This window comes from Chiroxiphia lanceolata, chromosome 27 (genome assembly GCF_009829145.1).
Source record: "Chiroxiphia lanceolata isolate bChiLan1 chromosome 27, bChiLan1.pri, whole genome shotgun sequence".
Classification (NCBI taxonomy): Eukaryota; Metazoa; Chordata; class Aves; order Passeriformes; family Pipridae; genus Chiroxiphia; species Chiroxiphia lanceolata.
Window position 1 is genome coordinate 403,276 of NC_045663.1, and position 26,752 is coordinate 430,027.

General features: G+C 49.4%; 1 protein-coding gene across 2 annotated transcripts; it reads left to right on the plus strand.

Moving 5' to 3' along the window:
* Positions 1-191: 191 nt before the first annotated feature.
* Positions 192-26,238, plus strand: PTBP1 (polypyrimidine tract binding protein 1). 2 transcript variants are annotated; one of them, XM_032711670.1, is made up of 15 exons: positions 192-338; positions 4,190-4,220; positions 12,710-12,785; positions 13,299-13,471; positions 14,394-14,540; positions 15,476-15,646; positions 16,324-16,434; positions 16,771-16,945; positions 17,678-17,755; positions 18,875-19,020; positions 21,572-21,605; positions 22,104-22,196; positions 22,505-22,721; positions 22,959-23,036; positions 23,397-26,238. In XM_032711670.1, exons 1-15 carry the CDS (start codon positions 331-333, stop codon positions 23,527-23,529), a joined length of 1,671 nt encoding a protein of 556 aa, XP_032567561.1. In that variant the 5' UTR covers positions 192-330; the 3' UTR covers positions 23,530-26,238. The 2 variants fall into 2 exon arrangements, with proteins under 2 accessions (XP_032567561.1, XP_032567562.1); XM_032711671.1 differs by lacking the exon at positions 4,190-4,220 and having other exon boundaries at positions 216-338.
* Positions 26,239-26,752: the final 514 nt, after the last annotated feature.

Sequence of the window (26,752 nt, forward strand, 5' to 3'; positions counted from 1 at the left end):
GTCAATCCGGCCTCCTTCCCGCTCTGGAGATGGCTCCTCCCAGCCGCCTCCCTCCGCCTACCGAATGGCGCCGCGCACTGGCGCGTCGCCCCGCCCCCATGCCGTCAGCAGCCAATCGGCCTGGCTCGGAGCGCCAGGGCGCCAACCCCGGGAGGCGGGCGGTCCCGCCCCCCCGTCAGGGTGACAGCTCCGCTGACCAATGGGGCGCCGGCGCGGGCGAGGCGGGCCAGGCGGCGCCGCCATTTTGTGAGTCTATAACACGGAGCGGTCGCGCTCGTCCCGCTATTGCGGCGCCTCCCCTCCGCTCCCGACGGGTCCTCTCCGCGTGCAATGGACGGGTGAGTCCCGCCCGGCGCCGCGCCGGGGCCGCGCGCGGTGCCGCCGGGCCCCTCCCGGGCTGCGCAGGCGGCCGCGTCGGGGACCCGCGCCGGGGGCTGGGGCGGTACCTGTGGGGGGCCCGCGGGCGCGGCCGGGGCGGGCGGGGGGGGGGGGTCTCGTGTGCGGGCAGCACCCCCGGACCCTTCCCCGCGGGCGGCGGCGGGAGCGGGGGCGGCCCCGGCGCGACGCCTCGTGCGGGCCGGTCCCGCGTGCGCTCCCGCCGCTCCGGGGGTTCCGCCCGGGGGGCGCTCCGGGGGTCCCGGCCGGGAGAGGTTCCGAGCGTCCCGGCCGGAGGGGGGCCGGGGGGTCCCGCCGGAGCCGGGCGGGGGGCGGCGGGCCGGGAGCGCCGCGGGGGCGGGCGGGCGGCCCGGGCGCGGCCCCGCGGGGGCGACGCGGGCGGGGCGGGCGCACCTGGCGGGCGGTGATTCACGGCCGCGTTCCCTCCCATTGTCTGGCGCTTCCGCGGGCGGGGGCGGGGGGGCTCTCGCCGGGCTCCTTTTGTGGCCGGGTTTCAGTCGCCAAGTTTCGCAGGGGCGGGCGGGCAGGGCCCCACCGCCGCCTCACCTGAGCGCCGCAGGTACGGCCCCGCTCCCGCCGGCCCGCGGAGCTGCGGGAGGACGCTCCGCTCCGCAGCCCCTTCGCCGGGAGTTTCCAGAGCGCAACTTTTGTCGCGTCGATTCCTCTTTAACCAGCGCCCGGCGGGGCCTCGCTGCGGCAGAGTTGGCTCTAAAGCGGGTGTTTTATCAGGGGATCTCTCGAAAGCGAGATCTCCGTGCTTCTCTCATCCTTTATGGCGCAGTTTTTTTGTGATCTGATTTTTTTTGTTTCTTCTAGCGCTCAGTAGTTAAAATATTCCTGAAGGCCTCCGAGTGAGCAGTTTGTTTTCCCACAGCCATAAGTACGGGAAGCCCAAATTAGTGCCTTCTCGCTTTCTGCCTCGGAACACTGGTCTGGGGAGAATTAGGCACAGTCACATGTCTGGGGCTTTTTTCACACTGAAAAAGTGGCGTCTCAGTGTTGTTTTCATCTTAAAACCCATAAAAATCGTGTATCTTACAATTTTTGCAGTCCAGGATCACTCTACTGCTTTTAACCAGTTGCTCACCATGTTGAATGATATTAAAAAAAAAAACAAAAAAAAAAAACAAAAAAACCCAACAAGTTCTCAGCACATGAGATCACACGTTCTAGTGGCAAAAATCGGTTTGATGTCAGCTGTGGTTCCTGGGAAGGCTGGTGTTCTGTGCATGTTAAAGTAGCTGCTATTTGAATGTAGAAGTTTTAGCGAAACACGCGAGTCTCAGTTACCCCTCGTCTTTTGGAGATCCTGGTGTGGGATATGTTTGCCCTATAAAAGTGTCCCCTGTGTCCTGCTGAAACTTCAAAAGCTGCTTCAGAGAATGGTTTTAAGTTTTTGCCGAGCTGGCAGCGAGCAGCCCCCTGGCTCCAGGCTGCTCCCGTCTCCTTCTCCCGAAAATGATCTCGAGCTGTGCCCGAGTGATCCACTCTGAATAAGTTGCTTTGTTAAAACATGCGAGGAGTCCGAAATGCTGCTTTGGAAAATGACCTGGAGGTTTTACTGGTGCTGCTTAATTTTTCCCCTTATTGCGTAGGAATTATCCATTATTCCATGGAAAAAAAATAATTTTTACAAAGGGTTTTTTTGCCTGTTCTTTCGGAACTGGGAAAAGTTTTAGTCCCATCCTGAAGGCTGATGTGCATGAGAGGAGAATGAAGCTTGGGATAATTTATTGAGAGGGTGTGTGAACTGGAAGTACGTCTCACATTTGAATAAAAATTCTGGAATACTGTGGAGCTTGTTTCCTGTGGTATTTGTTATCAAGTGGGCTGCAATAATATCCCAGGAATCGATAGCTCTTGGCAAATAAAACAGCTCTTCCTGTTGGATGGTTCTAAATGCCATTCCCTGCTAAGGCACTTTATGTAAAACATTTCCTGTGCGAGAGGCCCACAGGAGGAACAGGAAGTGGGAGAAACTGCTCTGGGGTAAGTTCGAGAGTTTGGGAAACCTGGGACGTTCTGTGTTCTGGCTGTGCTTCGTTGGCAGTAGCTGTTCTGAGGTTGTGGAAATGCCTGGGTTCATGTTTGTGTGTTAGCTGAGGAACGTGTGCCGTGTTCAGTGATGCTGGTTCCTTGAACTGCTCCCTGCAGATGGGTTTCGTTAGTTCATTGCTGCTGCCCCTCGGGTGCAGCCAGCCCGTCTGCCCTGCAGGTGCCCAGCTCTGGGCCCGTGGAGCGGTGTCAGACACGGCCTCCTCCGAGCACTTCCCTGGAAAATGCGGAACTATCGCGTGGCTTCCCGCAGCAGCCTTGGGTTGGGCTGTGGCTCCAGCTGCAGAGCACTGGGTTATGATGACACGGCAGGTTGGGGGGAAGAGGAAGTGTGAGGAGCTGAGCTGGCTCCTGCTGGGGCTCCTTCGTGGAGCTGGGGACGCTGGGACGGCCTAATGAGATCGAGCAGGATTTAATTCCCTGAAAAGTTATGAACCGTTGCAAGAGGGGAGGGAGGTAAGAACTAGCAAATGCAAGTTCTCTCACATTAACTCACCATGTCAAGTTGTTCTTGAGTACTCCAGGTTTCACAGTGCTGGTTCAAGAACGACTGCCCTGCCTGCCTTGTGTCCCCCTGCTCTGTGGAGCTGCTGCAGGTCGGTCAGCCGGCCACTGCCGGGTCCTGTGCTCTGCAGTTACAGGCAGCTCTGTGAGAGGAGTGGAAGCGGGCAGGGCTGTGGACATGGCAGTCCAGAGGGGTCGTTTCTGCTCTCGGTTTTGTGTTGCTGCTTTGCAGGGGGTTGGAGTTTATTAAAAAAAGATACAATCTCCAGTGTGAGGGTATAACTGAAATCCTTAGGCTGTCCTGAGCACTTCCACGAAACAGTAACGTGGAGGTGCTGTAAGGCTCTGGGAGATTGTAGGCAAGCATTCCAACTGCACTGGTGGAAGATGTTGCTCTTAGGTGGTGTGTGTTGTGGTGTAGAGAATTCACTGCTGACAGGAGCTGGGTTGCTTGAGGTACAGCTGGTGCTAATTTTCATCTTAGTTAATCACAAAGTCTCATTTTAGAAGGTTTAAATGTCTTAGATAGAGTTTAACAAGTGGTTTTTGCTAGACTTGGTAGAGGAATCCTGTGTAGGGCGTACCCCAGGCTGGGACTGCCTGGAGGGCTGCTCTGAGCCTGGAGGGCTGCTCTGAGCCTGGAGGGCTGCTCTGAGCCTGGAGGGCTGCTCTGAGCCTGGAGGGCTGCTCTGAGCCTGGAGGGCTGCTCTGAGCCTGGAGGGCTGCTCTGAGCCTGGAGGGCTGCTCTGAGCCTGCCCCAGCTCCTGCTCCATGGGGACACAGCCAGGCCCTGTCCTGGGGCCGCTGGAGCTCTGGTGTTGGTGTCTGCAGCCCTGCTGGAGCTGGCCCTGGCCCTGGCAGAGGCTCTGCAGGTGTCAGGGGGACAGGACCCGCAGGAGGGGATGTTGGTGGCAGAGCTGACTCTCTTCCTCTCGGTGTGTCAGACGGGGTTGCATTGCTGGGCTGGGGGGTGTTCGTTCCTACCCCCCAGGCCCTTGCAGGAGGAGCAGGCGCTGCCATAGGGAGTGGGAGAGCTACAGTTTTCTGGCACTGCTGGGTCTTGGGTCTCCACCATCACCATCTAATAATTTTTCTTTGTATAAACTGTCCTTGGCTCACCTGCAAAGACAACTGTGCACTTTGACTTGCTTTTTTCTTACTACTGTAAACTATGCTGGATTTTTGTGGCAAACCTATCTAACTTTTTTAATCCTTTTCTTTCTTTTTTCTACAGCATTGTCCAAGATATAACAGTTGGTACAAAGGTAGGCACTTCTCACTTTTTCTCTCTTTTTACACTGCTCAGCATCTGACCTAGTTTTAGCCTTAACAAATGTAGATCTTCAGCTGTAAAGGGTTATTTCTGGTACCATGTAAATTGGTTTTAACCAGAAGGTAATTCAGTTTCATGTGCATTTAAAACTTATAATATGGCTCAGCATTTAGCTCTTGGCATTTGGACATTGATTATCAACTTTATTGCATTTAGGAACAGTCTAAAATGTCGAGCCATGCTTGTTACTTGTGTGCTAGACAATGCTTCTCCATGGAGAAACTGATCCTTTTCCTTTGGAGAACTCCGTTTCCTTCGTTTGTGTGAATTCCTGTTCAGCTATATGTCAGAAATCCTTCTGCCACAAAAGGGAGCGTTTAGCTGTTGATTTTTATTTCCTGCTAGTACAGCAAATATGACCTTTGCCTTTCTAGTCTGAGGTTTGGAAAGCGCAGCCTTAGCCCTAAACTCAAAGTGCTGAAAAGGAGGCTCCTTATCTGCTGCGGGTGGCAACAGGGGTCAGCACTGGTGCTGTGAAATGCAGGACTGGAATGTGCAGGACAGCCCAGCCCTCCTTCCCGGGCTGAAGGGCTGGCTTTGACTCCTGTAGCTCTGGGATGGGGACTGCAGGGAGCTCAGCCCCGTGTGAGTGTTGGCCCTCGGCAAAGCGTCACCGGCCAAGCGCCGGCGGTGACCGAGAGCTGCCAGTGGCCTTGGCGGGGCTGGGGAAGGGGTGCCTGGGGAAGAGAGGCTGAGGGATGGGGCTGGTGGAGCAGAGGTGGTGTACTGGGAGCCTGGCAGTGCCACGGGAGCCTGGCAGTGCCACGAGCCGGGTGTGAGCATCGCACAGAACTCGCTGCTGGCCGGGTGGAAGTACAGAGTGAGCTGTGGCTGCAGCTCAGCACAGGCAGCTTTGGGAATCTGAGAAGCATTAAATGCATGAAGGGGCTCTAAGGGCTGTAGGGGGAAAGGTTGCTCCAGCTTTTCCTCCTGTGTAAATCTGAAATTTGAATTAGTGATAGTGTCTGGTTCTGGCTGAGAATGCTGCCTGCTGCAAGGAGTGCAGTTTGCCATCGGATGCAAGGAGGAGAGGCTTGAACCTGGACAATAAAGGTTAGTTAATAGTTCACAGCCATTATGAAAGGTGGACCAAGGCATCCCTTGACACTATAGAGCAGTTTGCTCTGCTTTATTGTTTTAAAAGGCAGGCTGCTGGCCTTTTATTTTACTATTTTTCACATCCTTAATTTACATATTAAGAGTATTCACACCCACTTACTAATTTTTCTGAGATCTTATTTTAATTTAGTTTCTTAAGAAGTCCCCAGATGTCCTCATGGCTCACTCCTCTGAGCACTGTACTGCCCAATGGTCTTATTTCTAATCAGGTGTAATTGTAGTAGCCATTCCTGGCTCCTCAGTTTAAAGTGTGTGAATTTGTTTAGGAAGCTCATTGCTATTCTGGTGTGGGGATTCCTGATGCACAGCCTTCTGGAATGTCCTGCAGATTAGGAACACATGATATAAGACTTACTTCTTCCCATGATTTCACTGCTGTCTGAAGAGGAAGTATGGCCCTAAGATGGAGGCCTGAGGTGCTGGTTTGACCCTGCAGTTTCCTCTTCCAAGTAGCCTGATCGAGGTCCCTCTCTCTTGTATCTCCTTGCCCTCTGTTTAATTTCCTTGGACATCACTGTTCCTTCACACTCTTAACAGTCTCTGAGCAGGACTGACTGACTAGAGAGAGGATGAACTGTGACACGTCCTTCTTTAAGTGAAATTGCATTTTGGTGATGGAAAAAGTCTCAGAATAGTTTAGGTGCTGAATAATCCTGTAGTTTCTTGCTTAAGTTAAGCTCTGCTTGAAAGATTTTGCTTCCATAAACCAAAAGTGCAGTTCTGTGGTGTTTGAGAAGTTAATTTTTAAAACAGGCTTTGCTGGAGTGTGATAGAGACTGACTGCATAGAAGTGATTTGTGGTGAAGCCAGGATCTTTGCCATGGGAACCGTAATTATGGCTTCAGGCAGCGGGCCAAGAATGTTGTGAGGAAATTCCAGTCCCCTCCTATGGCTTTAGTTAGAGGCTGCAACAAGCTGGCTCTTGTGGCCTCCCAACAGGCGTGAGCACACATGGGAGCCACATGTTGGTGGCAGGGGACATGGGTGGCAGTGGGTCAGCTGGGTGTGCCAAACAGCTCCATCTCATCTGAGAGTGCCACACGCTGCCTTACGCACCTGGGTCTTGAATTTATGTATCTGCTCATAAAATGGTTGTAGAAAATACTGGATTTTAAGCTCAGGCCTACTTTGCCCTCAACCTGGGATGATTTTAAAAAAATAGGAAAATAACACGTGACAATTACTCAACTGTGCCTTTTTAATCCCACAAAAGTAGGGATAGATTCTGACCTCTGACTCTGATGTCTCCTTCAGGTACTGTCAGACTGGAAAATGCAGGTGTGCTGGTGCCATGTTTGTTCTCATACCAGCAAGAAGGGGAAGCATTATTTAATTTCGGGTTCCCCATGGCTCTGCTACAGCTCCTCTAAGCTGTGCTTGCTTGGGCCAGTGTTTGAGCCGTCCCATCCATCAGCCCTTTGACAGGAGGGGCAGAAATGTCCTTCCACAGGTTCTGTATTCCTGGAGTGACTCATCCAGCAGTATTTCTGTCTCATAGGATTTGTGTTGAGCTTTGCCAAGGCCCCCTCTGCTCCATGACAATGATTTAAAAGCTCAAGGTTGACGGGTAGTTAAGTTTCAGCTTGGGAACAGTAGATCATAAAGCCTGCGTGTGTACTGCCCTACAGAGCCAGCATGACTGCATTGCTGTAGCACTTGGAGTTTAGGAATTTTGGGCTATTTAAGCTGGCCACACCTTTTATTTGCTCAAAGGGCAGGTTTGTTTCACAGGGTGTCTCCATAGTAGCAAAGACTGAGAAAGTGGGGAGGGGCTGGTGGATGAGAGGGTTGAGGATCCGGCTTTGCTGTGTGGCTGGTGTGAGCTCAATGTAGCTTGTTGCCAAAGCTCAGGGTGTGAGCAGGTGCTCTCGTGCAGCACTGGAGGGCCTGGTGGCTTTTAGGAACTCCAGGGCTCGTCTGTAGCCCGTAGAAACAGTGCCGGCGCTTGCAGCAGTACCATGGTAGGAACCTGCCGTGCTCTGACCAGCTCACCCGCCTTCAGAGGGGCTGGGAGTGTGTGTGTGCCCAGTGTGCCACTGGGGATGCCAGTGTGGAGCTTGATGTTGGCTCCTCTGGAGAGGTACCAGCCTGACTCCTGTCCAGGCACGAGGGAGGTTGTAACAAGTTTTGAAAGCCTGAAGTGGCAGGTGACTGGTGTTGGCTGAGCAGAGTGTGGGTTAAAAATAAGTGTCCTCTGCGCCTGCCACATAGGCTGATGCCCCTACCAGAGATCCACTGTGTCCATGGAATATGCTGACTGCTGGGTTGAATTTAATTTGGTTAATGGTATGGAGCTTTCTTGGTACATCAGCCATGAGCAATTCGGTGAACTAAATTGAACCCAACTCTTTTGGTTCTGATCAGATGATAAATTTTGTGTCCAGAGGGTGAGTGACACTGAACTGGGAGCAGCGTCGTGCTGTGATGAGGCTGCAGGGTCTTGAAGTTGCTTTGTGTTGGCCTTAACTTCCCAGCTTCCTGATGGGGATGCACGTGTGGTGTGTGTTCTTCAGAGGTGTTTCACAAAAAAAGTTGGCTCGTGGTTTGTGTTTCTGACCCAAATTGGAATGTTTTTCACACTACTTTAATTGACTGAAGAGTGCTGGAGGCAGGAGAGGGGAATAGAGGGAGAACATAAGGGAGCCTTGCTGGATGTGAGTCTTTGGTGGAAGATAAGGGAAACTGGCATCCTTCCTAGTAGTTTAAATTTAGTTCCATTCTTGAATCTCAAATCTCTCGCAAAAACTGTTGGAATGTAACATGAGTGTGATGATGATGTCATCAGACTGGATTTCTCTTAATAGTTTCTTCACAGAGATTTGAGCTGTGAACTGGAGGATCAGAGCATTCCTGCGTCCCTCTGGGACTGACCTCGGACAGCCCTCGATGAGCTGCTCTGTTCCTCCTGTGCTCAGAGGCATTTTCTTGCCTCTTTGATCAGAGCAGAGGGTTTGCCTGAGCTCCTCAGTGATCTGTGTCATTTTTGTGAAAATATCACGGTGGTCTTTTGTTGGCTCCACAATACTTTTCCAGTCCCAGGGAAAGTGAAGAGCAATGATGCCCACGTGCTCTGCCTTCTTGCAGGACAGATTTTCTTTGGTTTCTTTTCAGAGGGGGGTTTCCAGGTGCAGCTCTTCCCTACTTTGCTTTCTGTAAGTGCCTGTTAGCTGATGGCCTGTTTGCCTCCATAATCCACCTTTTCCCTCACAAGTACTGCTATCCTGTGTCTGTCAGAGCAGTGTAAGATGTTCCACATCCAAAGGCAGGGAGCACTGCTGCTCTGTAGGGTTTTCTCAGTGAACTGGGGAGAGAAACAGCTTTTTGTAGATTTTGGGCTTGACCAACCTGTGCCTTCTGGCCTTTCTGGTCATTGCCCCTTTCCTTCTCATGTGCCCTGTCTTTTTGACGTTGCTTTAATTTTGTTTTCTATTTGAAAGTTGATTAATATCACTTGTTTGACTTTAAATGAATATTTTTATGATCGTTCACTTTGTTTTCTAGCCTTTTGCACAGGCAGGATGCAGTTGACTTACTGTAATCCATTTAAAATAAGTGCTGGATCTTAAGTAGATAAAGGATTATATAGGGCAGCTGGGAATTTCTGTAGCACTTCTAGGTATGCTGGTAGAAGCTGAGACAATCTCTGGCCTCATTCCAGAGTGTGGTAAGCCAGGTAAAATCCTACTGGCAGTGAGGCAGCACATAGTGTTTGTGAATGAGATGTTGCTTTTTAAGCTGTGAAAGCTTGTACAGACTAAAAATTCTGAAGACTTACTTGTTAAAACTTGAAAGCAAAGCAAGGCTTCGAGTTTGGGTGGTGGTCAAAAAGATAACTGGAGAACATATGAAATGTTAAGTTGTACCTTGCCTCCCTCTCCATGGCTCAGAAAAGGGAACGAAGTGTTGGCAGCAGAGCTGCCCCAGAGTGTGATTAAATTAGTGCAGCTTGGGCAAGGGGCCTCCTGTAGGCAGGAGTGTCAGGCCAGAGGAGGCTGCTGGCATGGAAACCCCTCCCGGCAGGGTTTCCGTGGTGCCATTGTGCTGCTCCCTGGGGATTTGGGTGGTGGAAACAGCCCTACTCTGCTCTAGGTAGGATCTGGCAGTGTACCTCCAGAAGTGGTGGTTGTTTTCAGTCAACAGGAAGAGGAGATTTGTTAGTTCAAACGAGGAATTTGATGTGCTGCAAGCGCGCTGTGGCTTCTGTTAATCTCGTCATAAAAATACCAGCTGCAAACGAGTGGCTGAGCAGAAATGTCAGCATAATTAATGCCTCTGTGAGCAGGGATGGGAACTGGGGGCTGGAGAACCATATCTTGAAGTGCAGCTGGGCCTCCCCAAACAACTCAGCAAATGCAGCAGGGAGAGAAGCAGTGCTGTGGGTGGATGTGGGTGCGAGCACTGAGCACCCACAGAGCCCTTGCTGAGTTTGCTTTGTTTTAAACCTAAATTAAATTACATAAAACTTTGGAATCAATAAGTTTTCTGCTGGCTTTCCCAGTATAATTCAAAATACCCAATGGGTACGTTGTTAGTGAGAAAGTCTTCTAAACCTGTTCAACCAACCAGACTCGCTTTGGTTCCTCTGCCTCTACTGAATTGGGTACTTGGTATGAAGCATTTGAATTTATACTGTGGTTTTACAGAAACTCTTCAGAGTTTTTAACATGTACAGAAAGAACAGACTAGACGAGTCTGGAAAGAGACTGTGGCGATCCCTGCAGTGTAAGGGCAGAGAGCTGATCAAGGCTGCTGAGTACCCACTGCTGGGGGCAGGATCATGGAAAACTGGGTTTCAGTTTACCTCGGGTTTGGTCATTCCATAAAGGAATGATTTCCTGTGGTTATCCAGTATCAGCTCCAAAAGGAACGGAGGAGGAACACACGCTGATGAAGAGTCGGGGTCGATGCAGCCTCCTCGTGCTGGGGACTGGGCTGTGTGGTGTGGGGATGGCAGCTCAGGGTAACCACTGCAGCTCCTTGGGGCGCTGGGTCTGCTCCTCTTGCACTTCAACAGCCACCCCTCTAAAGGGAGATGTGGGAAATAACTTTTCTGTGACTGTGCAGTACTACATGTACTGTCTGTAAACTTCCTTGTGTAGAGAAAAGACCTTGGAATAACTGTGGTTTTCCAACTACGGCAGTCTTCCCTCTTCGTTTGCATGTACTTCCAGCTGGGAAGCTTACAAATTGGCTGCTGCTGCTTTTGATGTGGAACAGTCATCCCCCTCTGCCTCCCGGCTCTGGTCACAGTGGGCAGCACAGGCTGTCTCCAAGATAAGAGGGGAGTGGACTGGAAATTGCTCTCCTTAAAGAGACACAGACACGACATGGACACGTGGAGCCCAAGCCTGGCTGCAGTGACATCCTTATCACAGGACCTGCCAGGAAGTTTTCAAATATGCAAGAAAATGTTTACTTTAAACAAACCATTAGGAAAGTTAAATTCAGGGAATAGAAATTCTTTCCATAATAGTATAAATGCATGTTTTTCCAGTTTCTAGTTTCCTACTGTTGCCTCCGTGAGAGCCAAGTATGTGGCCTGTTCTCCTGGAGTTTGCATGATGGATTGCAGGAGTTGCCCAGTATGCTTGCACGGACACACCGAGTTGTACTGGAAGACCTGGGGTTCTGGATGTGCGGAGTTTTACAAGTTAATATTTAGAAACATGTTTTAAAATGGTGAAGGCCCATTAAATCATGATGCGAGGGCTTTCCTGAGGCCAAAACCACCTGTCTGTGTGGGCAGGACTGTGCTTTGGTCAATGGTTCTTGTCAGCAGCTGCCAGGTGGATCCCAGGCCACAGCATGGGAAGCTGTACCTGGAGTGGCTGCAGCAGTGTAGGCACAAGAGTTTTCTTACAGTTAAACTGGGGGATTTCTTTTAGCCTTGGATTTATGCCTTGATTTGAGTCATCAAAGGATGGGCTCACAGTCTAGTAGCCTCCCGGCCCAGCTTACCTCTTGCTGTACTCAGGAATCAAAGTGCTAATTAGACCAGCTGTTAAAAGGCCCGTTCCTAATGACTGCGACTGCGCCATGGGAGGAGGAGGAGGAGGAGGAGGAGGCCTCTGTGCACAGAGCCTTGGTGGGACCTGGTCAGTGCTTGCAGGTGACCAGCAGCAGCACATGAACCACAGTTGGGAACCTGGCCTAATTCTCCTCTTTGGGACATCAAAGTCCTCGAAGCCTCTTTGAAGAGCTGGCAGTGAGTAGTCAAGCAAGAAATTCAAGATTTGAGGGGGAAAGAAAAAAAACCAAATTGTGTCTGTAGCTGGGTGTTCTGGGGTTCTCAGTGACCTACTTTCCCAACCTGTTTGCTGGGAGAGTGTGCAGAGCTTTTCTTCTGCAGAGATCCTGTTTCTGCAGGTGCCACCAGATACAGGGCATGTGGAAGATAAGGGTTTCTGGTGCCACGGTGTGGAGTGGGGTATGTTTCCATCAGGGTGGGAGGGAGTTAGCTGAGGCAGGGATGAACTCTGAGCTTTTTTTGTATGGTGAAAACCTTTTAGTGTGGCATTTCTGTGGAAGAGTAATGTAGAAAATGATGAGAAAGTACTCTTATATGTTAGATCTGTAGTATGCTCACTCACAATTTACAATGGGATTTGAAGTCTTCTGGGAAACTTGAAATTAAGCCATGCTGATTGTAAGCTGTATTGTGTATGCAAGTACAGGTTGTGCTAAGAAGTCATTCGTAGTCACGTTTACTTTTGTCTTAGTAGAGTTTTTCGTGCCTCCTGCTTGGGTTAGACCAGTCCTGGTCAGTTGAGGTGGTTTGTGTGGCTTTCCAGGGAACGTTGTTACCAGAAGACACCTTCCACCAGATCAGGGTGCTCCAAGCCCTGTCCAGCCTGGCTGTGAACACTTCCAGGGATGGGGCACAAAGTACACAGCTTTGGTTCATAACTGCCAAGTCATACCCAAAGAGTTTTGGCAGCTTCAGAGTGAAAATCCTGTGGGATAGGAGCAGTCAGAAACCTGTTGTGCTGGGTACGGCAGGAGAAGGTGCCGGTCGGTGCACAGCGCTCGTGTAGTGGCTTCACACAACTCAGCAACACTCTGACCCCAAGATCCCTAATGCTGAGCTGAAAAGAGATACTGGATAGTGCTGCTCCATTACCAAACTGGATCTGACTGATACTTAATTCATGGAGGTGAGCTTCACTGCCCACTGTCAGTATGTTTTCACTTACACTTGTGTTCAGCTCCTCTCCAGCTTTCTCTCAGTTATTCTGCTTTAGGAGTGCCTGGATAGAATTGAGTAAAATGCTGTCTGTTTACCTTTCATCTGTTCTCTTCCAGCGGGGACCTGACGAGCTTTTCTCTCCTTGTGTTGCTAATGGACCCTTTATCATGAACAGCAACGCTGCTTCTTCAGGTAATATTATGTAGAAACAAGCACAGCAATTATTTCTAAGTATTGCAAGTACCGTGAGGAGATCTGGATTTTCCTACTTAGTTGTAATTTTAAAATCTCTTCATTTTTCGTACTTATTAGGCCTTTGTAGGACAGTGCTGAATAATAATAATAAACTTCTGCCAAGAACACCAGGCCAAGTGGAAAGGAATAAAGCAGCAGTCTGGGGTTAGTGGCTCAGGCCCCCACTAGAAATGTGGGTGGGTGTGTGTGTGCTGTAAACAGGCTGTGAAATGGCCACTGGAGAGTTGATTCCATTGCAGTGGCATTCAGCTATGTCACTCCCATCGTGTAATTTGGGGGGAAAAGAGAGTAAAACCATGTGTCTTCAGACTCAAGTTAACTTAGACTGTGGAATTTCTCTGTAATAGAGCAGTAACTGGCTGGGGAGCACAGTCTGTGTGTCAGCATTTGGGAAGTGCGTGCTTGTTCTTCCAGACCCTTCTCATCAGCAGTGACTGCTGCTTCTTACAGATAATGGAAATGACAGCAAAAAGTTCAAAGGTGACAGTCGAAGTGCTGGGGTCCCATCCCGAGTGATCCACGTCCGTAAGCTCCCCAGTGACGTCACGGAGGCAGAGGTCATTTCTCTGGGCTTACCTTTTGGCAAGGTCACCAATCTTCTAATGCTGAAAGGAAAAAACCAGGTATTGTCTCCATAATTGAAAGCAGGGATTGTGTCAAAGGCTCGATGAGTTTGTCATCAGGAAACCAGCTCCAAATTGTTTAAACAACTGCCGTGTGTTAGGAGTCAATAACTTCTGCATACTCTTATTTTACTTTTCTGTGATTATCCTATGAGCTGTAGAAAATACTATTTTCAGGCTGCAGAAGGAGCTCAGTCCATAATTACAGGTTGTCACTTATAATTAGCGTTAGGCCTGGTTTGGAAATTGCAGACCAGGGAATTATTTGAGCAGCAGTGTCATGAGTTGGCCTTTTTCACTCGGGCTGGCTTGGCAGCCGAGTTAGCAGCGTGCAACGTGGCCTATTGAGGACACCTTTCCAGATCCAGTAAATGAGCTGCGTGAGGCTGAAACACTCTTGGGTAATGCAGGAGGTGTGCACTAATTTGGTAACTAAAATTGTCTTGCAAATTAAGGAGTAAAAAAGCAAGTCAACTTTAATCATCGCTTAAAATGATGTCTTTAATCTTAATTATGGAAAGGTGCCTCTGATATATTGCGTGGTGTGATTATACATAAGTGCTTACTGCAGTGACTCCCTACAGTCCCTTAGGTTTGTGTTCTGAGGGTGCAGAGCAGCGAGGGGGCTTCCTGCCCCGGAGAGAAGTGAAGGGTGGATTGTTGCTGTAATTTTGTGTTCTTGCAGACACTTATGTGTAAATACACATATGGAGATCTCAGGGTGACACTGAAGCTATTGCATTAAATCAGTCTGGAGAGGGAAGGTCCTCGTTTGTTCTGCTTACAGTCAGCTCTTAAACAGTCCCGTGTGTGTAAGTGGGTTGTGAAAATCCAGTCCTGCTACGGCTTCGCTGGAGGTTCTGTTCAGGGTGACCTGCTGCTGTCCTGGTGTGACGTGTCTGTGTTGGGTTTGACTCCTCAGGCTTTCATAGAGATGAACACGGAGGAGGCAGCCAACACCATGGTGAACTACTACACCACGATCGCTCCCATGCTCCGGAGCCAGCCCATCTACATCCAGTTCTCCAACCACAAGGAGCTGAAGACAGACAACTCTCCAAACCAGGCAGTCAGTTTGTTCTTTGTGTTGTCGTTCCAGGGTGGGGGGACAGCCAGATCTCAGCTGGTGGTTTGAGATCCAGGGGCTTGGGTAATGTCTGGTGCTTCAGAGCGTTTGTTTCTAGTGTTTGAAAGATTTCTGCAGAGTGCAGCCCTGATGAGGCAGAGCTCACCTGTGGTGGAGCACAGCCTGGTGCAGGTAGGTGCAGCTTCAAGGCAGCAGCACCTGAACCCAGCAGGTCTTCAGGCTTGCTCTGGGCCCTTGAGGGTTTCTGTGCACCACACACTCTGCAGAGGAGAAAAAGTTCCTGCTTTTGGCAGCTGCTCTTGGCAATCTTGTAGGACGGGAACACTGGAAAGAAATTCAAGTTACTTGTGGGTCCTTATCAGGGATGACTGCCAGTACATCCCCTTTGCCTCCTCTCCCTTTTCAGGATCAGAGCACCCAGTGCTGTGCAGAGGGAATGCTGCTGCTGGGTGACATTGCTGTTGGTGCTCTCGCAGCTGGAGCACATGAGTGTTGTGTGTGAGAGGGCTCTGCAGGAGCACCCCCAGGCAGTTCTCACTTCTGAATCCCTGTGGCAGATATGCATCAATCTTTCAGCCTTGTCAGCTCCTCTAGGATTCTGGAGATGGTGTTTCACCCCAAAAGAGCCTCATTTTTCCCTTTTTATAAATAATGGGATCATTTTGCTGCATCTGTTGATGCTGAGCAAGGTTGATTTTGTTTGCATTTTTGCGTTGCCCTGACTGGTTGGGGTGGTCTGTACTGGCCCTGTTTCAAATGTGCCAAAGCCGTGGCATCCACAGCCTGGGGAGCAGCACGGGGCTGTCGTGCTCGCTGCTGCATCCAGCTGGTTGTTCGCAAGCAGGAAGCTCCCGGAGGGCTGACAGTGTGTTTTTGCAAGCAGAAGTGTGGGTCTGACAGGGTGTTTGGTCCTGCAGCGTGCCCAAGCAGCTCTGCAAGCCGTGGCCACGGTGCAGACCGGGAACCTGGCGCTGGCAGCCACGGCCGCGGCCGTCGATGCGGGAATGGCGATGGCTGGCCAGAGCCCTGTCCTGAGGATCATTGTGGAGAATCTCTTCTACCCCGTCACTCTGGATGTTCTGCATCAGGTAAAACACGTCCCCACAACTGCTGGAGGAAGGGGCAGCAACACCTGGTGCGTTGTTGTATTTGCAGTGTCTCTGGTTTGCGTTTGTACGATGCGAGTTCTGAACAGAGCTGTCAGACTTCTCTGGAGACCTGACACCTGCAGGGGATTGGTCCCGCTCTGGCCAGACTTTAATTTCCAGGGGTTTGATTCCTGGTACACTTTATTTGGATTGATTACAGTTCCTCAAGTTCTCTTTAGGTTTTAGCAAAAGTAACTGCACCTTGTCCTCACGCCAGGGCAGAGGAAACGTACAGTGCCCAGGAGCCATTTAGACAGTGGCCAGTTTGGAAAGTTCCCACTGTCTGCTGCAGTTGCTTAACTTCATCTTCGTGTTTAAAATGCACACTTGACTGCATTAAAGAATCCTTGAAATTCCTGGAAAAGGTCCAGTTTGTGAAGGTATTTGTGAATCTTCCTGTGTAATAACCCAGAACAAACAAACTGTGTTTAGGGGGCGGTTCAATCACTCTGGTGTGTTCTAGGCTGATGCCCAGGGTGTGGTTTAAAACCTTCAGTGTTTCAGTTGGAAGTTGACAGGCTGAAAAGATGACTGTTGTTTCTGCATGTGATAAGAGATTAATATGAAATTATCTTACTGGTAATGTGATAACAAGATATCCAAATATTATCTTGCAGATTTTTTCCAAATTTGGTACAGTCTTGAAAATCATCACATTCACAAAGAACCACCAGTTTCAGGCCCTGTTGCAATATGCTGACCCCATGAGTGCTCAGCATGCCAAACTGGTGAGTGCTGCACGCCTGGATTACTCTGTCAGGTTTGCCTTGGTTAATCCAAGCTCAGGTGGGATGCTGGCATTGGGATGTGCTCGGAGGTGCTGCTGGGCTGGCACCAGCACTGCCCTGAGGGCAGAGCATGAGTGGGAGGGAATTGCCCCCACATACAGCATGGGTGGCTCAGGGGCTGCCAGAGAGGCCGAATGAGGCAGAGCTGTCTCTACAGGAGATACCTGCCTGTCCTCAGCTGGAGCCCTGGGATGGCCTAACACCTGTCTCCAGAGAGCACTTGCTGTGAGCTTGGTCTAAGCACATTTGGGTGAGGACTGGTTTGTTTCCTCCCAGTCTCTAGATGGACAGAACATCTACAACGCCTGCTGCACGCTGCGCATCGACTTCTCCAAGCTCACGAGTCTTAATGTAAAGTATAATAACGACAAGAGCAGAGACTACACCCGCCCAGACCTGCCCTCTGGGGACAATCAGCCCACTCTGGACCAGACCATGGCAGCTGCTTTTGGTGAGAGTTCGGGGAGTGGGAGCAGAAAAAATCCAACTGGGGTGTGTGTGTGTCAGTGTGGGAAGGGGAGGGGGCATCATCCTGGTGTATTCGGTCAGAACTTCAGAATACAGTGTGACTAGGGAAGGAAAGCTGGGAATGGCCGAGGATCGGAGCAGGGCAGGACGCCGGGCGGGTCTGTCGCCACCTGGTGTTCGCCCTGAACACTCCTGCAGCGAGGGCGTTGTGTCCCGGTCACAGCTCATCCTCGGGGCTGTTTCAGTGACGGCGTCCTCAGAGCTGTTCCAGAACAGCAGGGTTAGCAGAGGAATCGTTTCTGTAATCTCTTGAAGTTTGGTGTTACACAGGAGACATTTTTGAATTGCTGTTTCCGTTTTAGGGTTTAGCTTTAAACTAAGTGTTTGTGTTGAAGAACAGATCAAGACGTTCCAGATAACTTTAGGGAGATTTAGGTTAGATATTAGGAAAAGATTCTTCCCCCAGAGTGTGGTTGGGCACTGGAACAGGCTCCTCAGGGAAGTAGTCGCAACACAAGCCTAACAGAGTTGAAGAAGCATTTAGGCAATGCTCTCAGGCACTTGGTGTGATTGTTGGGGCTGCCCTGTACAGGGCTAAGAGTTGAACTCAATGATCCTTAAGGGTCTGTTCCAACTCAGAATGTTCTGTAGTTTTGGGAAATATAGCATTTTCCTGCTGTTGTATGCCTTTGCATAATGTATATGTCTTTCCCAGGTGCCCCAGGAATAATCTCTCCTTCTCCATATGCAGGAGCTGGCTTTCCTCCTACTTTTGCCATTCCTCAGGCTGCAGGTACTGTATTTCGTAAGTTGAAATTTTACGTAGGTTTTCTGTTGTTGAAGCATCTTGATGTTTTAAGTCAAAGTAGTGGTAGTTTTTCTGGGGTTAGCCATGTAAATTCTAAATGCTGGCACTTGGGTATGGAAGGGACTGGTGTTCCAGTACATCACCTCAGCTAGGAACGTTGTGTGCAGCTGCAGCACCTCTGGGCACTGTCTTGGTGACAGGAGGAAAATACATGAAGCAGGATGGGAGAGACAGTAAAAGCAGGGTTTAAAATAATTGAGGGACATGGGGAAGAAATACAAGTTCTTGTGTGAATTTCCTCATGTGGTTGCAGAGGTTAGGGACTCACTTCCAGAAGTGGCCAAGTCTGAGAGGAAAGATGGAAGTGCTGCACACACTCACTGGAGTGCCAGTCTAAACAGGCTTTGCTGGGGCTCTCAGCATTCCAAGCCGTGTTGACTTTCTGAGAACCTGATGGAATTTCCTTGCTTATGACAGACAAGCACAGACCAGGCTGCTGAGGCAATGCTGTTTTGGTAACATCCATCCCTGCTTGGGAAACAAGAAGGGCTGTTTGGGGGAGTAATCCATGGAATTGATCACTGGCAGTTGTTTCTCAAGCTCTAGAGCTCTTGGCCTTGGAGGGCCAGTACAGGAGGTGCCAGCTGGTCCTGGGAACAGCCCAGGAACGCCTGTAAATGCAGCTGCAGTGGTTCCTGTTCAGGAGAGCTGGGTGGTGGTGGCACAGGGTGCCTGGTGGTTGCATGCATGGTGAGAGCACGTTGTGCATGCCCTGGTTGGATGGACCCTCCCCACGCCCTGCGTGTGACTCCTGCCCTGCACAGCAGAGCTGAGGCTTTGTGCTCGTCCGCTGCTTGTGAAACGTGTGAGAGTGCTGAGGAACCTGCTCAGCACCGGGCACTGCAAAAGCAAATCCTGTTAGAAACCAGAACATTTCCTGCAGCACCAGAAGCGGAGGCTCCTGTTGCCCTTAGGATACGTGGTCACTGTTGGGAATGAGGACTTGCATGGTTCAGAGAGTGTGCTGTTCTCCCTTCTGGTGCAGCAAATACACTAGAGTACATGCTGTTAATTCTTTACTGGTTAATATTCTTTAATTTCCAGGCCTGACAGTTCCAAATGTTCCTGGAGCACTAACTCCTTTGGCTATTCCAGCAGCAGCTGCAGCGGCTGCAGCAGGGCGGATTGCCATTCCCGGCCTGGCTGGGGCAGGGCACTCCGTGCTGCTGGTTAGCAATCTGATCCCAGAGGTTAGTGCAGTCCTAACTTTACTTTTTTCTCCTTCCTGTTATCTCTACTTTCACTTTCTGAACATGAATTGGGCTGAAATTCACTGAAAGTGAAATCCTGCTGTACCCAAAGGAAGCGGCGCCGCTCGAGCGGTGCCCACGCTCTGCCAACCCCACGTGCAGAGCAGAGCAGTACTCTAGTTCTAGTTGCTGAAGGGAAATGGGAAAGTCCATCTCAAATTGAAATTGCTCTTCCTTGGTTCAACACCAAGGATGCTGCCTGCCTGCTCTTGTCCCCCAGAGACTACAATGCCTGTCCCTTCCTCCCTTTTCTGTTTGGAGTCTCCCTGCCATTCCCATGGAATAGTGTCATTTGGGTCACAGAATAGCCATGTCCATTCCTTTTCCTTGGCATGTTGTAGTTTTTTAATACATTAATTCAGAACTACAGAGAGGCTTCATGCTGATCTTTGCTCTTTCTGTGTAGTGTCTGGATCCCTGCCAGCTTGACTTTGTACCTGTGCAGTATTTCCTCTGCCATGTGCTTGCACATTTCCCCCTTCCAGGATTTCTGGAAGTTTTTCTTAGTTAAATCCCTTAACAGCTCACAGTTTACATTTTCAATTCTACTTAACTGAATGAGTTGAAATATTTGGGTTTCTTTAAAAATAAAGCAAGCGATAGTTGAACAAAAATCTTCTTTAATGACAGACAGCATCATAAGGGAATTGGATACGGGGGGCTTGGATTTTCCTTCAGTCAGCCCCTGGCTCTGGTTGGATTGAAAGTGTAGAACCTCTGGTATGCAGCAGAGTGATAAGGCTCTGCTGAGGAGCTGTAACTGGTGGGACTGTGCACACACCTTAATAGCACTTTGCAAAGCTGTAAAACTTACCAGTGCAGAGTCACCACAAAACCTCTTTGGATCAAAGAGGAAGCCTGGATGAGATGAATGATCAAAATGTTTAACTCTGGATGAGATGAACCAATTGGATCATGTTTCAGACTGCTCTTACCTGTCGTTGCTGTTCTCTCCAGAGCATGAAATAATGGCAGGGGCTGTGGAACAGCTTTGGGATTTGCTGCTCGTGCTGCCTGGGAACTGCTCTGCCATTCCAGGGACTCTCATCTCTGGCTTGTTCCATCATAAGTCCTAATAAGAGCTGGCATCGTTATTCCTGACCAGTGTGATGCTACCAAGTGTGTGCTCCAGGGATGCTCTTGGGTGCCTGGATGGCAGTGGCAGGACAACGGGTTGTGCTGCACCTCTTGATTTCTCACAGCCCCGAGCAGTGCCAGTGGGGACAGCTCTGTTCAGGCAGGAGCAAGCAGTTATTTCATGCCCTGTGTTTTTTGAGGAGCTCTTCACTCTCCATCCAGCTTGTCTTTGGGCTAGAGAGACTTTGGGACTTGGACTGAAGCTGTAAACTAACAGACATGAAACTTTTTCCATTGCCTGTATAATCAGTGTTGTAGAAACTTACCTGTGCCACAACCAGTTAGTAAAGAAACAGTATTGCCTGGAGTGACTGCTGTGCTGGGGGGGGGGTTTCCTGAATGGGAATCGTGGGAACTGAAATGGCTCCGTTTTTCCTTCCACAAGAGTGGGAGCAGTGTCTGCACATCCCTTGTGGTGACCCAACACTTTGGGTTCTGCACGGTGAGATCAGACCGTGGAGCGGGAAGGGAACAGACCCCTGCAAATGAGGCGTCAGTCCCTTTATCCAAGTGCTTACAGCAGGCCTTGGAGGGGGCTTTTGGGGCAGTACAGCTGCTCGTCCAGATGATCTGTTCCCTTAAAGCAGTGCTTGGTATCCATGGGGGATGTCCCTTTTTTCCAGCCGAGTGCTGTGGCACAGGTTCCTTCCCGCAGTGCCTGGCCCCGGAGCAGCAGATGGGGCTGTTTGTGACTTGGTTCATGAAGTCATTTCATCCAAGGAATTTGTGTAAATGGAGAAAGTCTTTTGAGTCAAATTTTAGGGAATGCCATTGTGATTGAATTGGGTATTGCAGCCTCACTCCATGGGGATACTGTCTCTTACGTCTTTGTATATCTGAAGTAAAAATGCCTTTTCTTTATCATTGTGTTCCACTAGGTAAAACCTATTAACTGTTTCTGTAAGCGAGTTATTGTATGTAGAATTCTATAAATCTGACTGATGGAACACTACATATTCCTTATGTATTTACTGACCTGTGTTTTTTGCTACTTTTTTCTTTTCTCCCCATCCCTGAATTTTTTTTCTTCCCCTGATCCGGAATTTCTTTGCCAACTGACTGCACGGTACTTCTGCTTCCTGTTGTTGCTTGAAACAAAAAATAAAAACATTCCCCTTCCAAAAAAAAAAAAAAAAACCAAACCAAAAAAAAATAAAAACCCTGCTCTTCGGAAACCAACCTGCCCTTCAATATTAACCATCTTGAAAACTTCATCATCCATCAACCAATTTCGCCATTTCCTGCGGGGACTCTGCCCTTCCTCGTTGTGGACGATTTGTGCAACCTCGCTCTCCCCTTCGATTCCTTACCTCTTCCCTGTCCCTCCGCTGCCTTGCTCTGCTGTTCTCTAAAGAGAGTTACACCCCAATGCCTCTTTATTCTTTTCGGTATGTTATTATTCACACTTTTTATTACCTTGTTTTTCATTTATTTGAGATTACTTTTTGATACTTCAGAAATGTACAGTTTGCAGTTTGCCATTTTTTTTGAATGCATAATTTTGGTTTTTACATTGTTTATTTAGTTTGCTGTTTAATTTAGTTTGCCTTTGGTTTTGGTTCAGTTCTGCATGGGTTATTGCTTTGCATGTCTTTGATAAGAGTTTTAAATTGTGAGAGCATGCAAAATTGTCCAGTCTTCTGGCAGTAAGATTTTGGCTTTTTGCTGAAACCCAGTGTCTTTTCTTTAATGTATTGTTCCATTATTATTCTGCTATGTAAGAATTCCCTTAATTAGAGCAGAATACGTAACCGTGGTTGAAATGAGATCAGTTCTGGTTGGGAATGGATTTTTTTGCTGTTGGATTGATTAGCTGATGTTAAGTTGAATGAGAACTTGTTTTGTTTTCCTGTCTAAGACTGTTCTTGTTTACTCCCTCTTTGAAGGAGTCTATGGTGATGTACAGAGGGTGAAGATTTTATTTAAGAAGCAAGAGAATGCCCTAGTTCAGATGACCGACGGGAACCAGGCCCAGCTTGGTAAGCTTGGGAGTGTCAGACTCTGGGCAGTAAGAGACAAGATGGGTAGTTAAAGCTTTAATATTGGCACTTTGTTCTCTTGCAAAAGAAGACCCAAACCCTGCATGTGTCCGTGGCCATGGGGCAGCTCTGGGGCAGGGGTAGCTTGTGGGTGCAAGAGGGAAGCAGACTAAGAACACAGGGAGTCTGAGGGACCCTGCAGGGTGTGATGTCTGTGAGGGCAGAACTAGAGTGAAATCCTGGCTTTGAATTCGCGTCTGAACAAAACTGAAGTGCCCCTGCAGTCAGGTGTGTCCTCCCCCTTGCAGCCATGAGCCACCTGAATGGGCAGAAGCTGCACGGGAAGCCGATCCGTATCACGCTGTCCAAGCACCAGACAGTGCAGCTGCCTGGCAAGGGCCAGGAGGAGCAACGCCTGACCAAGGACTATGGGAATTCTCCTCTGCATCGCTTCAAGAAACCAGGCTCCAAAAATTTCCAAAATATCTTTCCCCCTTCTGCCACTCTTCATCTGTCCAATATTCCGTAAGTACCTGCTGGGGATGTGGCTGAGTATTGGAGTGTTTGCAGCTTCGGTCTGAGTGCAGGCACAGGCAGCTCTGGGCTGCTGGCAGGAGAGCTACCCCAGCTCCCTGTTCCATCTCCTTGCCATGCCAAGCTGCTGCTGGTAGGGAATTTAGAAAAGTCTCTGATGAGAATTAGTTTTTTGAGATTAACTGTGTCTATCAATGTCCTTTTGACTGGAAACACTATTTCTTTCAGACCCTCAATAACTGAAGAAGATCTTAAGATGTTATTTTCAAGCAATGGTGGGGTGGTCAAAGGATTCAAATTCTTCCAGTAAGTGTTTTGTGTTACGTCCTCTCCTTACACTGGGCTTCTCTGTATGGGAAGGGTGGAAGTACTTAGTTCCAGTCAAATCCCAGCTCAGGCTCAGAAAGGTGAGCAGAATCCTCACTAATGCAACATTTGACTCTGGAATAAAGAATTCCTGAGTAACCTTGGTTTGAGCACTGGCTGAGGAGTTGGGCTGTATGTGCTTGCTACAGAGATACTCCTCTGTGTAGTGAGTGTAGTGCAAGTACCTGGAGGGGGTTAGTTCTCTGCCAGCCCCATCAAGTGCTGGATGAGAGAACTTGGATCGAGTTGGGGAAGCTCCTGCACTGGAACTGAACATGCCTGAAACTTGTGTCTTGTCAGGAAGGACCGTAAAATGGCTCTGATCCAGATGGGCTCTGTGGAAGAAGCCATTCAGTCCCTCATTGAGTTCCACAATCATGACCTGGGGGAGAACCATCACCTGCGTGTGTCCTTCTCCAAGTCCACCATTTAGAGCTTGGGAAGGCCTGAGACAAAATGGACTTGACTTAAAACCTGTGGGGCTCAGCCTTGACCTTAAAAGGCTGGACACCAGAGTTTCAACTTCCATCATTCCAGAAAAAAAAAAAAAAAGCCACTTTAAAAATGCAGCTGAAGTGACCTTAAAAGACCAGAGATTTTATTTTTTTAAAGAGAAATCAGTTTACCGGTTTTTAAAAAAAAAAAAGAAAATTAACTCTAATTCCTCTTGCTAACCTTGCGGTGATGGGTAACAATCTTGACTGTTCCAATAAAAATCACAAGTTCAAGTTTACACTATGGAACCTGCTCTGGGAAATTCCCCTCCCCTCCTGCTCCTCCCCTAAAAAGCAGATCCCAACAAGTTTTATCAGGTTTCACATTGATGCCTTTTTTAATTTCTTTACCCATCCATGCCTTGAAAGACCTAAAACCACTGTGTGAATTCACTGTAGCGCCTTGGAGTCAGGATTGCGGTGACCAGGAGCTCCCAGCCCACCCAGCACAACACTCGGTTGCATTGATCCCACCTTACTTGTGCACCTGCTGTCCTGTGCCTTAAACCTTCTACTTCTTGGGGGAAACATCCGAGCGGCAGGGAGGGGATGGGCAGAGCCGAGGGGGAGGAGCAGCTCTGGCCACGATCAGCTGGGGGAGCTGGCAAAGTGGAGAAAGGAAATGCTGGGCTGGGCCTCGGGGCAGTCGTACCCCACTGCCCGTGAGCGTCTCAATCCCAGCGTGTCTTGTGCCGCTTCCCAGTCTGCTCGTGGGTCATTGCCACCTGCATCTCAGGTGGGAGTCACCCGAGATCCTTTGTCACACTCGGACCGAGCACAGGTCTGGGTGGGGGAGCGTTCCCAAGGCCAAATCACATTCCAGTGTCAGGAGCGAGCCCGCGGGCTCTGCCCTCACAGAGCAGTGGTGAGGGACAGGAGAGCCCCCTTGGGACACTTGAGAAGATGAATCAGAGTTTGTCGAAATTGTGTGTATATACCTAAACGCTTGGCTAGGATTTGGAGAATCCTTGGATACCCCATGATTAGAAAGGCGCCTGCAAGGCACCTTCGTGCCCCTAATTGGAGATTAACGAGGCCGCTGTAGCTCCGCCATCGTTCTTAGAGCATGTCTTCAGCATTTGAGCTTTTGTTTGAATCCTTGTATTATACTTTGATGCTGTTGCTGTCCTCTGTGCCTAGCAATATTTCCAGTTGACCAAATATTCTAATCTCTTTATATGCAAAAGAAATAGTTTAAGTACCTTTTATAGAATGATAAGATGGTATAAACGTAATCTAAATTTACTTCTTTGTGGTATTACCCGTGTATACTGTACTTTATTTTCTTTGTTTTGTAATTGAAGCTGTAGGGCAGGAGTAGTTTCCAGGCTGAGGTCGTGGCTGAGGATGAGCAGAGCCAAGGGTGTGAGAGAACGAGCACAAACAGCTCGGGAATGGAAGGAAAAGGACCCAGGCTAAAGATTTTTTTACCTTTTGAACCTATAAGCCCAGATGTTGTTCTAGGAAGGGAATTTATTAAAAGTAGAATGCAGCAGATCGGTTTTTCCCAATGATACAACCATTATTTTTTTTTATTTTTTTTTTTCTGGCTTACAACTCTTTCCCGGGCCATTCTGCCTTCTATTCCGTGTGATCCAATGTTGCCTTACATTTCCCTCTAACCTGCAACCTGTTCGGATGCAAAATAACAAGAATCTTGTACTTTTTTTCAGGGTTTTTCTGCAAATTGTGGACCAAAGTTTGTTTTTTAATTGTCTTAGTGTTGCAAGTTCTGATTTCCTTGCTTGGTGTGGGAGCTCTTGACTTGCCTAGCACTGAGTGTTTGGAAAAGTCTTAACTTTCTGTAGTTCCTCCCTGGACTCTCAAGGATATGATTTATGCTGGAGAAGTGTGTGAGGTCCGAGTGGGGGTCCGGCTGGGGCTGTGGCGCGCTGGGTCCCCCCCGTTGGCCGAGGAGGGCGAGACCCCCAGTGACAGCATTGCCCTGGCTGCTTTTGGGTACCTCTAAATCCGTGCTGGAGCCGGGGACCTCCCCCTGCAGAGCTCCCTGGGGCCCTGCCAGTGTCCTGTGCTCAGGAAGGCACATCCAGGGGTCCTGGTGGCTGTCGCCTCCTCCCCTCCCTGTTGAAAGACCCCGAGGGGACCCAGCCCGCCCAGCACAGGGGCACTGGGTGACCGGCCAGTGCCCCCATCACCCTCCCCCGGCGCTGGGGAGGCCCCCGGGGCCGGGCCCTGGCCAGGACACTCTGGGTGTCCTGTGCAAATCACGGCTGGATTGGGGTAACCGGGCCCCCGGCACGGCAGGTGCTCCCTTCGGATCCTGTGTTTGCATGTAAAGAATGTGAGTAACTAAGGGTGTACATATTTATAATTTTTTTATACCTGTTGTAAGACATGAGGGGCAGCAAAACCCAGTTTTTTATGGTGACCAGATGTATTGTATATTTTGATAACAGCAATTCCAGGTTCAGTATTGTGGAAGGTGGGTGGGGAGGGGAAGCGTACACACCATCAGAATTCCATTGCCTCTTTCAAAGAATGTTTGTAATGCAAAAGAAAAGAAATTAAAACTACTTTATAACAACCTTTGTACCTTTCTGTAGCTCCATTATTTCCTGTTGAGATTGTAGAAGCAGTTGGTGCCCAGTCTGTACTTGTGCTTTCAATAAATTCTTCTGTATCCTTCACTCCTGATCTTCCTCCTCTTTATTGTGCCTATTTTGCTTCTGATTTTTCCTTCTCATGTAATTCCAGCTGCCTCATTTTATTTAACTTTGACTCTTCACCCACTCTGGGCTGGCAGCGTGTCCCTGTCTCTGTGGAGCATGGGATGGGGTCTGGCCCTCCAGCCCCTCAGTGCTGGGCTGGAGCCCCAAGGCCTGAGGCTGGTTGAGCCCTCACTGATGTTCTGCCTGTGTCACACTCCAGCACTTTTTACTTCGTGTTCCTAAACTTTTCATATGTTCTGGCTAATATCCATGAAAAATAACCCACTTTGAGTTAAACCCTCCTCTCTGTAGTCCTGTGCTATAGCTGTGGGGCTGGATCTGCTGTTCTCCATCCCGTGGGAGGAGGTGCAATTCCTATTCCCTGCATGAGCTCCCAGAGGAGCACGGTGCTTCCTTAGGGATCTGGTTCCTTTCCTGTGTGCTGAGCTCTGCTCGAGCTCCTGTCCAAAAGTCACCCTGTGTCCTGGGGGAG